The 14,016-nt window shown below is 39.6% G+C and overlaps 1 protein-coding gene across 2 annotated transcripts in view; it reads left to right on the top strand.

The window, feature by feature from the left end:
• fhdc1 (FH2 domain containing 1) overlaps positions 1–6,494 on the top strand; it is a 47,332-nt gene extending 40,838 nt beyond the window's left edge. For both annotated transcript variants that reach the window (XM_069188091.1, XM_069188098.1), the window contains exon 12: positions 486–6,494. In XM_069188091.1, the coding sequence (XP_069044192.1) occupies positions 486–2,618 (2,133 nt within the window). In that variant the 3' untranslated portion in view covers positions 2,619–6,494. The remainder of the gene's footprint in view (positions 1–485) is intronic.
• The last annotated feature ends 7,522 nt before the right edge of the window (positions 6,495–14,016 follow it).

Genomic DNA, 14,016 nt, shown 5'->3' with positions numbered 1-14,016 from the left:
CATACAGTATAGTATCCCCATCACTATACTGGGGCATTAGGACCCACATGGACCGCAAAGTGAGGAGTGCCCCCTGCTGGCCCCACTAATACCTCTTCTAGCAGCAATCTTAGTTTTTCCCAGGAGGTCTCCCTTCCAGGTACTGACCAGGCTCACACCTGCTTTTTCAAGCCTCTCCATCCAATTCAGGTTGGGGGGCCACGGAGCCTAACCCTGCTTGCTGGGGCCTGTTGTCTCAGAAGCCAGTTAGTCTATGAGTCTTTGGACTGAGGGAGGAAACCCGAGCCTTATCTCTCCTCGTGGTTGTGTTTGCTATCAGCTGTAACTGTTCTCTTGGCAGCGTTGAAATAAATGCAGTCTCCTGCCCCTGAGGGTAGAGATCTTCCATTAGGTGGTGGTGGCTTTGTTCTTTCAGGGGACCAGGGTACAAGGAGTAGCCTGCGCACTATGGTCCTGTGCACTCACGTGTCTCCCTCTCCCTGCAGGATAACCTCGAGCGGGACCTGAAGGAGGCTGCCAGACAGAGGAGGCTGCGGGAGCTGGAGGAGAAGCGTCACTCGTGGGCAGGCGGGGAGCGTGGCGGAGGTTTCGGTCGCAGCAGCAGTGAGAATGATGTGGAAATGCTGACCAAAGAAGGCCTGCTGGACTTCCTGCAGCAGCGGCCTTACAGCCCGCTGGCCCGCTCCTCTAGCGTCAAGCGTTCCAGGCACTCTCTGGCGGTCATGGCCGACCGGGAGCTCCGCAGCTTCCTGGAGGGGTCCAGCGCAGAGGATCCCACTAAGTTTAACAGCCTTCCAAGAGCCTCCAGTCGCCTTGCTAGGAAGAGCACAGCCTGGATGGATTCCCAGGATGACAATCGCGAACTGGGTGTGAAAAGCCAACACTTACATGGGAAGGAAGTTACAACCCCATGTGCAGACAAGGAATCTACTCCCCAGATTCCTGCTGTTGCATTTAATGGGAATTCAAATATCAATGAAGATCCGATTTTGAACAGTAACAATAATTATGCTACTGTTTCAGAAAGTCTTGGTGTGAACAGAAATGGCCTAAACAAGAATGTATTTCAGAAAACAAAAGGCATCAGTTGTGGGCAAATTAATGTCAGCGTGACCAAGCACACTTTGGTCCAAGGACTTCAAGCATTTGACCTTGTCACTCCAAACAACAATAATATGCACTTTGTAAATCAAGGAGATGTTGTTGTGACTGATTTAGAAATAGACAAAGATGCGTCAAAGATTCCTGATGATGCCCCTCCTTCTACTAAGAGCTCCCCCAGTACAGAGTCTGATTGGAAAATGGAATCATCCCAGTTTACAGCCTCTTCTAAAAAAGAAGAGGAGGACAATAGCACTGTTTCATCAACCACATGTGATACACCTCTGCCTTTAGATAATTTGGTATCCAACAAGAGACCAATTTTTTACATTGTTGATCGCACAGAAACAGACTGTTCTGTAACCTTTGACTACTCTGAAATCTGTGATGATTCTCTTGCTTTTAAGGAAGGCAATGAGTATGACTGCCAGGCCCTGGGTCCTGGTAAGGAAAATCTGAAAGATCAGAGTTCACTTTCTCTCAACCTGGAATCGGAATCTACAAATGATCCGTCAATTTCTATCACACACTCTGCCACCACTGAAGAGGGAGCATCTGACAGCTGTGAGGCAGCTGAAGAAAAGAAAGATGAGAAAACTGTAGACGTTAGCAGCAGCAAAACAGGACCTTTGAAAACAAAGCCAACGTCAAAACTGCCAGCTACTCGAAGCAGCGGAACCGGACGATCTGTAAGAATGCTAACTGCTTCAGAGAGCCAAAATTTGCGGAAAGTGGTGCCGATTTCACGAGTGAGCAGGTTAGGTAGTTCTGTTAAGAAAACTGAGAAGCTGTCAGCCCGTGAGAGCAGCAGTTCTGAAACAAGGCACCCACAGCGGGACCAGAGCACCCCAGTTAGAAAATTGGAGCACACCCCCAGGACTCCTCGGCGTTCCAGCCTTCCTGCTGAGGACCCCAAAGTTCAGAAAGGGACCCCAGCCACAGCCAGCATCGGTAGAGCCCGGGAACAAACACGCACCCCCTCAGTGAAAAAGCCCAGTGCCAAACCTGTAAGGAACATTCCCAAGCCCAAGCCTGAGGAGAAAATGTGTCGTTCTACTATGAGAGCCCTGGCCCAGGCACAGGCAGCCTCTGCAGGAAGTGCGCCTCAGACTCCCACTCACAATGGCAAGGCCCTGGCTAGCACCCCCAGCTTCGCACGGAACACAGTGGCCTCCTCCTCCAGGAGGATGAAAAAGGACCTGGCCCCAAATTCAAACCCCACAACACCTTCCAAAACTGCCACTCCCACCAGGACGGGGTCTCAGAGGCAACCTGTGAGCAAGGCCGTGACTGAAAATACCCCCCTCACACCAAGGGATGAAGAAAACACCCAGGGCACACTGAGGAGAGTACAGAGTGTCCGAGTGTCCAACAGGAACCCCCATCGCAGTGAGACACCACCTCCCAAAAGAGAGCAGTCCCGCAAAGGTAGCAGCTTTTCCGAGAAGTCGGTGGTCCAGTCTAAAGACTTGAGCAGGATATCCACAGGCAAATCTCTAAAACCTACATGGAAGTAGAATGTGAACTCTTTCTTTTTTTGTAGAGCTTGTTTATGTTTTTTTTAATTCACTTTTCTGCTTCTTGCCATAATATTACATAGTTTTACTTGATCATGGCCTTAACAGGAAAGAACTTTAGAGTGGCATTGTCCTTAGATAGCTAATTAGCCCAGCTTTTTTTAAGACTGTTTCATTATGACTGCAGCCATGATAAGTTCAAAACTGACATTGCATCTTAAAGGACAATTAAAAATGAAAACGATGGCTTAGAACTGTGTGTAATGTTTGAGAATGTGTGTTAGAACTTCTAGGATTTTTCCAGTGAATATCGTGAAATACCCCAGTCTTTCCAAGGAAAGGAACTGGCAAATGACTAGTCTTTTCCAAGGAACCTTTACACTTGCTTTAACATTGTTTTTATTAATTTAACGAAGTGTAAATACTACTGAACATGTCATGATGCTGCTGATCTGCTCACTTGGATGAAATAAGCTGTATGAAAGGAGTTCATTCATCTTAGGAGCTCTTGAAATGTTGTTATGCTGCTCTGTGTTGGTGACTTCCTCTGTTCTTAAAGTGGTTTTAGCGCTAAAGATAAATACTTTGCAAAGCCATATAACCTTCAGTGGCATCATTCTCTCTGAAGATCACATATTATGGCTGTCTTACTTTGGGCTTTGTATAACTGCTGCTTGAAGAGGGTCAGGCAATTTTAATGTTAGGAACGCATCCATTTTAAAGTGGATAAGACAGACACATTATAGTAGATATTTTCTGGAATATGCTTGTGCTGCATATTTAAAAAGGACTGTATAGATCTGCATTGAAGTAACATTTTTGTGTTGTTTCCATATAAAAAATACTCCTTATAATTTCAACTTAATTGCCTGATATACAAGTCTGATTAGCATAGTATTCCCCTTTTCTTTCCAGACTAATGCTTGTCAGAACTTTGTTAGCTGTTCGATTACATTCAATTTGCCCAGAGGTTTTTTGGAATACTGATCAAAATACTGAATTGTAATGTTTGTGACACCACTGGCCTTTTTAACATGCCTGTGCCAAATGGAAAAAAACATGCTGTTAGTGAGGAGAAAAGTCCACCATTCTCTGCATTACACCCTCTCTAGAAGACCAAAGCAGATGGTGGGTTAGATATTTTTAGCACATGGGGAACATCTTCCTAGCATTCCATGGCATCTGAACCAGGCTTGAATGACTACTGCAGCGTCACCTGAAGTACACAGAGATGACATAAGTAAATAGATTAGGCTTGCAAGAGTCTGTATTTATTTTGTTAAGTGTGCATAACTTTGCTAAAGTATGATAGGGTATAATATGCTTACATATTCTGAAAATAAGGTCGGTTGGTTTCTAGCCTTGAAGCCCCAGTATGAAGAATGTACAGGGGGGGGACCCAAGCAATTGGTTAAATTAGGCCGGTTCCGAGGATATCCATTTCAGATAGCCAACACAATGAGAATCCACAACAGTGGATTAGTGGGTGGGACTAACCCAGCCATGGCAGACGTCTTCCTCCTTTTCCCTTTTAGACTTGCAGTCACCTTATTAGCAGTCAACAATGGGTTATCCTTTGCCTTAGAGATTTTATCTGTTTAATTTGACCAATGTCCCATTAGCTAACTATGCACCCCCTTCATCATTTTTCCTAGACCTGCTGTTTATGGCATGGCTGTTCAAGAACTAATGTATTATCCTCTGGTCTGTATGCGTATTTTGTGGCGATATACTGTTATTGTTCCTAGATATTGTCACTATAATAGCCAACATGAAATCTCAGGTGGTGTCTGTTCACTTATATCAAGTACAGTTTAAGCCTTATTGCTGTAACCTATTTCCAAATATTTTTTCTAAGATTCAGAACTTCTGCAACTGAATGGCTTTATTTACAGTAAGATAACCTTAAATATTCCCATTTGTAATAGTCTAGCCTGCTAACAATATTGGTTGTACCGTGGTATACTGTATTTATATTAAATCCATTTATTTAAAATGTATTTTGCATTATAAACTGATTATGTACAGTACTCTTTATATGAAATGTTTTCTTTCAAAGTTTCAGAAAATGTTTATTTTTGGAAACCTGAAAAGGTTTATATTTGGAAACAAATGTCCCAATTTATTGAACCTGTTCTAAGTGTGCAAACCATTGTGTATTTTACTACATACTAGCAAAACTTTTTTACTGATAACTTTGTGAATCTTCCGGATCTCTCAATACTATTAAATGTGCGAGAATTAATTGATCACTGTCAGGCTTGCCTGCATTACTCTGAGACAGCAGTGACATTGAATATCAGTAATAATCATCTGTATGTGAATAATCTTGAATGATTAGTGTACCGTGCAATTATTAAATCAAAATGCATGCTACAGTTACAACCTTTATTGATACTGTACTCTTTTCTTCCTCTGTTTCTTCTAATATTTAAAAGTAACTCCAGTGGCATTTGATACTTTTTCCCTGGACAATTACACTTCATTTTGGTCTAGTATTGCAGATTGTCATCTCTTGATGACTTGATTGTAGAAAATGGGATACCCGAGACGTGCCTGAAGGAAGTATAGTATATTCCAGTGCTCTAAATATATGATGTATGAAGTTTAACTGTTCTGCCCTTTGTACAGTAGTATTGTAGGGTATGTCCTTGAGCTCTGAGAGGACTACTGTTTCTGGCTCTTCATAATTAAATCTGAGGTTCTTATCAGGTATTTTGCTGTTTCATCATAAATGAAACCTCACTAGTATAGCGGTGCCCTATATTCTCTTGATCAACTGTCAAGAATCATTCAAGTTATAATGAAAAGAAAATCCCTTGTTTAAAATTCTAGGTGAATACAGACATACAAAGCTCTGCATCTGCCCTCATATCACTCTTCAGCTTCCATGACAACCTCTTCTACCAGTATGACATTTCCAGCTCAGTTAGGTCGCTTTCAGACAGATCCTAGCAATTTCAGTGACTGATGGTCGTTTGATCTGGCCTGAAGGCTGGGAGATTCTGCTGTCTTGTCTCAGTTATCAATAGTAGAACTACTCTCAGAATATGATATGGTAGTTGAAAATGCTAATACCCCCCATTGCTTTATGTTCAGTTGCTTGATTTCTGGATTAAGAAAAAGTAATAAAAATGAAAAATAATCTTCCTAATTCATGGTACATACATTTGAATGTTATTTTATTTACAGGGGATCAGTACAGTGAGCTTCTAGGTGTTGGCATTTGATAAGATAAATATTTTAATAACCAAGACAATTGTATCAGACAAAGAAATACATTTAAAAATGGAAAAACAATGTGGCTGTAAGGGGTCTTGTAAATTGACAATGTATTATCATGTCTCAGATATAATTCTGAGGATTAGATATTTGGCTACAAGGTGTTCTTTTCTTCAACTGCAGAAAAGAGTGATAAAGCACTCACTGGTATGATTTAGGTATTATGGCAATCTAAATATTGGTGTTCAGATCTGTACTTCATCAAGGGGATAGACAATCAGACCTGTGATTGTTAAATGTATACCATGTCTTTGATTGTGATGTAGGTAAAGGAAATACCAGTACTGGACATTTATATTTAATCAGCAAGTTGTTAACCTATTAAAGCTTTTCTGAACATATCATCATTTTAAGTCCTTTCTCTGTGAATGAACATCACTGTGTATTTTCAAGGTGAAGTGTGTGTGACCTGCTTTTAATCTCCATTTTTGTATGCAGCTGAAGATCAGATTTAAATGGCATTATCACAATGTTTTCTTCCTACGAGTGAGAGGTGTCCTTATGAAACAGAAACTCTGTGTATGGCATGTAGATGTTTGCACGCAGCAGAATAACTTGTGTGGATAATAAAATGTTACAACAGCTGGGGAAGCATTAGATTGTGGCTGTGGTTTATTGACAGCAAGTGGTACATTAACAGCTTTGTGCTAAATTGATCTCTTGGATCATTTTTTAAATTGATTTTGTTCTGTTTTTTAGGAACAGCGTCCATCAGCTTTCATGTTTTTACTGCAAATAAATTAAATCAATAAATCACAGCAAGGAGAGAGAAAATCTAGATTTACACATTGGTATTGGAAAAAGCAGGTAAAAATGGCCCAAATATAAATGCCTTTTATCAATGCATTTCTAGTGGGATTTAAAAAAAATTCTATATTGTAAGTTGCAATTAAACACAATATTTCCAACAACATTAAAGGAAGAAGGAGGATGTTGTCTAATGTATAAGATGTACATCATTTGTGCTATTTAATAAGAAATGGCACTGAGCATCAAGGATGATGAACATTATTGTGTTCTGCAAAACATTGTGACATATAGTGTCCTTCAAATGTATAGAGACAGTCAAAACTATTTTTTTCTTTATAGGCAAGCAATTTGTGTGTGATCATGAGATTAATTTTAATGATAATAACTCTCTAAAATGCACTTTTGGTAAGTCCATTTATACACTTGATCATATTAAAACAAAAATATAATATGTTCTCTATCCCGTGTTTTCAAGTGACCCTAAGTATTAGCAAGTATTAACATATTCACTAAGTACATTTTAGTGGTAACATTCAGTCTTTGATATTGACTTTTTTTTACTATTTTTGAGGTGTGCTAACTATTTTTTTCCTCAGCATTTAAAATATGTACTGTATTTGAAGATTAGCCAGTCTAAGATTTTCTTTCTCTCCTGTTCACCTCATTAGTTGCATTAGCCATTTGTCATTTCGATGCTGCACGGTGTATGAAAGCATTTGCTTCTACATACAGAAAGCAGGCTGCATATTTAGGTACACTTCATGATTCACTCTGCTAATGTCACCATTATTTACATTGTCAATAAAGATGAGTAAGCCACTCCTGAGGTCATGACATTACCTCCACCATGCCTCACAGAGGAGGTGGTATTCTTTGACGCAACTGCAGTTCCTTTCTAATGACCCAACAACAAACACCTGACCAACAAGAGACAACTTTGGCATTGTCATTTTCCCTAATAGAAAATGAAGAGGTTCAACGCTATCAGTTTGGTTGACCCAAGAGGTACGTATAACTGAAGTAACTTTGTAACTATTCATTTCATAGTGAAAGTAACAGTTTTGACTTCACTATCTTGTCACGATCGTCAACTCCTCCTCTTAAGGACACCCCAGCCCTGCCTTCTTTTTGCTTATCTCCCGCACCTGCCTCCGGTTCCAGCCCCCTGTGTTACATAAACCAGACGTTCCTGCCTATTGGGGCTCAGCTTTGGAACATGGACGCCCGGACGCCCGCCTACCCGCGAGTCCAGGAGCGACTCAACGGCATAGGCTTCACTACGGCGTCCTGATCATCTGGGTCCGGGATCAGGGAGCGTCTGGTCCCGTTACCCCCTTTTTAGTCCCCCGACCCTCCGCCAGATCCCACTCCGGTTTTTAACCCTGTTTGTCTGTCAGGATGGATTACCCGGTTTTGGACATTTGCTTCTTTCATGGATTTGCCTCGGACTCCCTTGGACTGTTTGCCTCGGCCACTCCTCCCCCGAACACCAGCGCAGCGTGGACACTGCGCTGTTTTCCCCTGTTTTCCTTCCGGCTCCTAGCATGCCTTTTTCCCCATGTTTTCTTCACTTGCCTCCGGATCGTGTTGTCTGCATAGGCCCAAAAAGAACGCTTCGTGACATATCTCAATACTTCTGGCAACAGTAATACTACTGTACTGTACAGCCTACATATGCATTACTCACTGTAATACATATGTAGGCTGGTAATTTCACATCCAAGCCACATCAGGTCATCAGTCAGAGCTTAGGGACTTGAACTCACAACCCACCACTACTGAGTGCAGAAACTTACCCACTACCAAGCTGCCATGTTGTATACTGTAAATGTATTATTAAAATGATTCCAAAATTGCTTCTGATATGTACTCACCAACTGGGATGGTTGCGAGAAAATCCACTCTGTGAGCTCAGAGTGAGTGCAGAATGTAAAGTCAGTGCAGTCCAAAATCATAGCAGAGGTCAAAGCTAGTTTATCATAAACAGTAATGTGGTCTTTCCAAAGAGTGGTCAAGAGCCCAGGCAAGTTTCTAAGTACATAAAGCTATTCAGGAAAAAGCACCAGGAAGGAAGTTGAGGTCAAATGAAACATTCAGAACTGGAAGATCAAATACTGAGAGAACAAAAATGCTGAGAGTCAAGAGGAAAGAATGACTATGCATTCAACAGCCAGGATTTGATACCTGATGGAATGAGATGGGTTAATTGGCAACAGGGTTAGATAATCTGCCTTTACTTGTGCGCATTTCAGTATTACGGCTGCTTCAGACTGTGTAGTGACGTAGTTGGTGTGCATGGGGAATGCAGGTTAAGGAGCCACCCTTGGCATCCCAGCTACAGTACAAGGCATTTAAAACCATTTCTCTATAAACGTTTTTCATTTTCAAAGACTGAAATTGTCGATTGAAATTCATTTAGATGTTTTAAACTTACCCACTTACTAAAGTCTGAAATGGAATGTCAAAACTTTTAATTTAAAATTATAGGTAATTACAGTGGAAATACTGTGTTACTTCTGTGTTACATACACTTAAATAAAATGTAAATATTTAAATGTAGTGTCACATACTGTATAGAAAGAAATAAGTATACTTTATGCAAAAATTCAGATTTCCTTGAAATTACAACTTGAGTTTATTCAATGGTTTTTCAAAAGAAGAAAAGTCCTCACTATGGAACCAGAGCAATGAGTAAGAACAGAACAGGACGAACTTACTCAGTACTGCAGCCACTTTGATTACCATAAAGGACAGTTAAGTTTCTTGCATCCTAGACACTCAGCAAACCGAACCCTGGCAACCAAATCCTCCTGGAATATCTCAATGGCTGCAGCAGAATGAGGTCTCCAATAGTCGTCTTCATGTCATTGGATCAAAGATTTCCTCTGTAATGGTATGTGAGGGAGCTGGCATTCAATGGTTTCTCCACAAAGAAAATGCCACAAACAGGTCTTTTCTCCCCAGCACATGATCCAAGTCCATTGATATCCATTTAATAGTGACAGAAGCAAAATAGTGATCGTCACCAAAGCAATTAACTCCCTGTTTCCTGTAATGTTCCTGTTGCTGCAGAGCTTATATTCATGATTTACTAAATGGATGGTAATATTTTGATCTCCAAAGACAAAAACCACACTGACTTCAATCACTGAACCCTAGTACACTGACGATGCTGCAGTACATGCATGTACAGTACATTCATGGTACAGGATTTTCCATATTTTCAAAGTTATCTTTCACTGGGGAAGAAGATCCAGCTCCACCTGAAATGTGCAAGTGCAAGTGATCTAGACATTAAAACACAAACTAAACTAAAGGTTAACCATGTAGTCATCATTCATACCTCATACTGTATAATATAGAGCTGACTAGAGACCAGGGTCACTGACATGAGAATTACTAGTCTGTTCAACACCTAGCTTTGCATAAAAACAAAACATATATGAGATCATACTGTAGTTTTGATGCTGGCTAAAAGCCCACAACTGGAGGCTCATCACCAGTACAAAGATCTGCACAATGAATCTATAATCATGTACAGTATATGTAACTATAATGCAATGTTCTGTAGCTTAATTTTGTTTTTCACAAAGGCCTGGTCAAATAGATTTTAAAAAGGATGACATTATATAGTCAAGCAGCAGATGTGAGACATCCAAACTCTATTTCTCTATAGTGGTGCATGTGAAACAGTAGTCACATATCAAGTATAGGTATGGAATACCTAATCAACAAAACCTGAACTCAATATGAACCATATGTAAAAGGTATGATATGGTGTGGTATTATACCTTACAAGTGATATACATTAAATTTGTTCAAATCTGAGTTGTCCTTACTGTGCTAGATCAAATACTGTATAATATATCCCAAGCATAGAATCTTCCAATGTAGCCACCTGTGCCTTATTTTTATGTCCACAATATTTGTGGTAGATTTGTATATATGGCTTGTGCAGTACATCAGAATAGACATCACAAGTAACATCTTGTAAAACTGTGGTCTTTTATTAGTTTGAGTTGTCAGCCTTGCAGTAACTATTAATAGTCTGATCGGTTACTCTCCATTCTTATCTTTTTAACATATGAAATTTAATGTGAAAGTGCTTTTATATCTATTTTATTGAAGAAATACAGATATTTATTTTATTTAATATTTTACAGGAAAAATTATAATAATAAAATGACGTTATTAAACAAATACAGCAGCTATTAGTGTCCGATACCTTGTATAACAATATAGTACAGTACAGTATATGCCACATAATGGATATCAGTTTTCTCTTTAGGAAAGTCACATTCATGCTTTGATGCAGCAAAACTGAAATGTCACATAACACAAGACCTTCAGTTTTAACCTGTTCCTGGTGCCCAGTCTATGATGATGTATTTCAAATAACTTTTGTAGGCCTTTTATGGAAATGTGGCAGCAAAGTGATTGTAAGCACTGCTTGGGTGCCTTATACAGGAAATCTGCAGTCATATTTCTTGGTGCACACCATGATGTATCACTCTGAATATGAATTTAAATTTAGTGTAGTGCCATGATATAGAATTTACCATTCTTACCATTTCCATCACATTTCAGCCCATCACTTTCAACAACTGCTTATCCAATTCAGGGTTATGGGGGAGCCAGGAAGCATTGGGCGCAAGGCAGGGTACACCCTGGATATGAGCCAGTCCATCATAGGGCACACACAGATACAGACACAGAGTGGCACCCACTCACACCAGGGCCAGTTTTCTCAGAAACCAATTAACCTACCAGTATGTCTTTGGACTATGGGAGGAAACCAGAGCAACCAGAGGAAACCCTGGGAGAACTTACATACTCCACACACATAGCACCCCAGGTCTGAAATTGAACACCAGGCCCAGTTCCACAAAGAAGCAACGCCAACCACTGCACCATCATTCACCCTCTTCTTGACATGAAGATGAATTAACGAATGACAGCCGAGTATGTACTGTAGAATGTTTCCATAAGGTTAAATTAAAATGTGGTCATTAACTGTTCAGCAAGTGTTCAGTAACTGGTCATTAAGTGTTCAGTATATAGATAAAGGTCTTTCTACAAAGCAATGGAAATTGTAAAGTTAGAAATATCCCAAGACATCAACATTATGCTTAAGGCACTATAATTTCATAATTTGACCACGCGCTCAAGTGCCAGCAGAGATACAGTACTTACAGAAATACCAGGGTGTCATTATTCTGAAGGAGAAGTAATGAAATTATGTAACCATTATTTTCGCACATTTTTATCAGTGAGGAGTGAGGAGCTGGACTCTGGAGCAAGTTTGTGTATCTGAATTTCACTTGCATGAATAACAGATAAAGGGTTAAGGAACCAAAAGAAAAAAGGAAATAGGAGACAAAATTCCATTGTATCTTAACACAAACATAACAAACACTGTCTCCATTGATTATTGAGCTGGCACAATAAAACAGCCCTTCAAAGGCTAATGACTGCAGACAAGCGTATACACTCTGTACCTATCATACAGTACTCATACATACAGACCGGCTTTGGACTTTGCCCGTCTTTGGATTACTTCTGGATTGTTTGCCCCGGACTCACCCCCTGGACACCTGCGCACCTTGGACACGCCCCCCCGTATTCATTCTCGATTCCTGCATGGCTTTTTCCCGTTTCTCACTCAACCCTGGACTGTATCATCCGTATAGAGTCTGGAGAGAACTGTTCGTTACAGGGAACTAGTTTTGTGACTGGGGGGAAAAAAAAAACATCAGTTAGTAGAACTGAAACAACAACAACAACTGAAACCCAGTTTATGAAGTCTTTTGCACTCCAAATATATGGAACCTATTTCAGGGATATACTGTAATTATTTTCAAATTGCATGATTTACATGTGTAGGCATGTTATCTCTGGTTTCCTCCAACCTTTCATTGATAGTGGCTGTGTTAATTGTTGTCCTTGAGTGTTTGTACCCTGCGATGGGTGTAATCCTGTTTTATGTCCTGTGCTTCCTGGATTGGCTCCAGGATACCACAAACCTGACTAGGAATAAGGGACTTCCTGATAACTGATTGTTGAGGCAACAACAAATTCCCAAATAATCACAAGGATGGGTTTGGCGCCCCCTGTAGTTTCTGAATTTTACTACTTCAATTTTTCTGTATAAAACTGTTCTCTACAGAATTTCTACCTAAAACAAAGGACACCCGTTTGTAATTACTTTAGTCTTTCTGGCACACGGGATGTAAAGGGTGGTGACATGACTCTAAGGTTTGTTTATTTAGAGTGTTAAAAGGTTTCTTGTTCAGGAATGTCTTTTTCAATGTTTGTTTTAAAACTGGACAACTTTGTTGTATTGGGTGTTTGTTAATCACTACAGTGAATAATACTACAAATACAGTAACAGATACTCATGTTTATTTTATGTCTAAAATATACATTTTTCATATGTGACAGTGAATATTATAGTAGCTGCTTAAATACTATGATCTGCTTTAAAAAACATTGCACATTTAAGTTACCTGTTGCACCTGTAGTAGAATTTACATGTACAGTACATTGTCACATTTATTTTTTATGTTTAGTGTTCAATTTGGCTTCATAATGCTAACTTAATTTATCAAATTTGATAAAGTCTATTAATGTACAGTGTGTATATATACATACTGTAAATGTTAATATATCATATTTATATACTATATTTGGCTGATATTGTCTGGAAAAGAACAGAACAACAAGAAAGGTTACTGTACTAATGAAAGCAAGCCTTTCAGCCCTTTATGTTAATTTGAGTTAACATGTTACTTCAAAGCTGGTAAAACCATACTAATACTATATGCTCTTAGCTATATTTTGTTGAAAATAATACTTGAAATATGACTATCTGTTACTAAGCCATCTGAACAAAAAACATTTAGAGATTTTTATTAATAAACGTTTGTTGTTACCCAAGTCAGAGCTCAATTTTATACTGTAATAATGATAATAAACTTGATTTTATATAGTGCCTTTAAAGGTGGCTTCTCAAAGCGCTTTACAGAATGACAACAGCAACATCAATTAAAAATAAACAAAATACACAAGATAAACATGATGAGAATACGAAGAGGAGACAGTAGATGGTTATACTAAATACAGTAGGAGCAGAAGGCTAAAGAATGGAACCAGTTAAGTAAAGGCTCTTCTAAAGACGAAGGTTTTCAGTCTGTATTTGAAGGAGTTTAGAGAAGGTGACTCTCTGATATCCTTGGGGAGAGAGTTCCAGAGCTTAGGGCATAACAGGAGAAGGCCCTGTCACCCATAGAGTGTAGATGGGTGAAGACACGTGTTGATCAGCTTTTCAGCCACAGTTAGTGATAACAGGGCGAAGTCTAGCAATATT

The sequence above is a fragment of the Lepisosteus oculatus genome, chromosome 1, assembly GCF_040954835.1.
Source record: "Lepisosteus oculatus isolate fLepOcu1 chromosome 1, fLepOcu1.hap2, whole genome shotgun sequence".
Lineage (NCBI taxonomy): Eukaryota > Metazoa > Chordata > Actinopteri > Semionotiformes > Lepisosteidae > Lepisosteus > Lepisosteus oculatus.
This window is presented reverse-complemented; position numbering and strand designations above follow the sequence as displayed.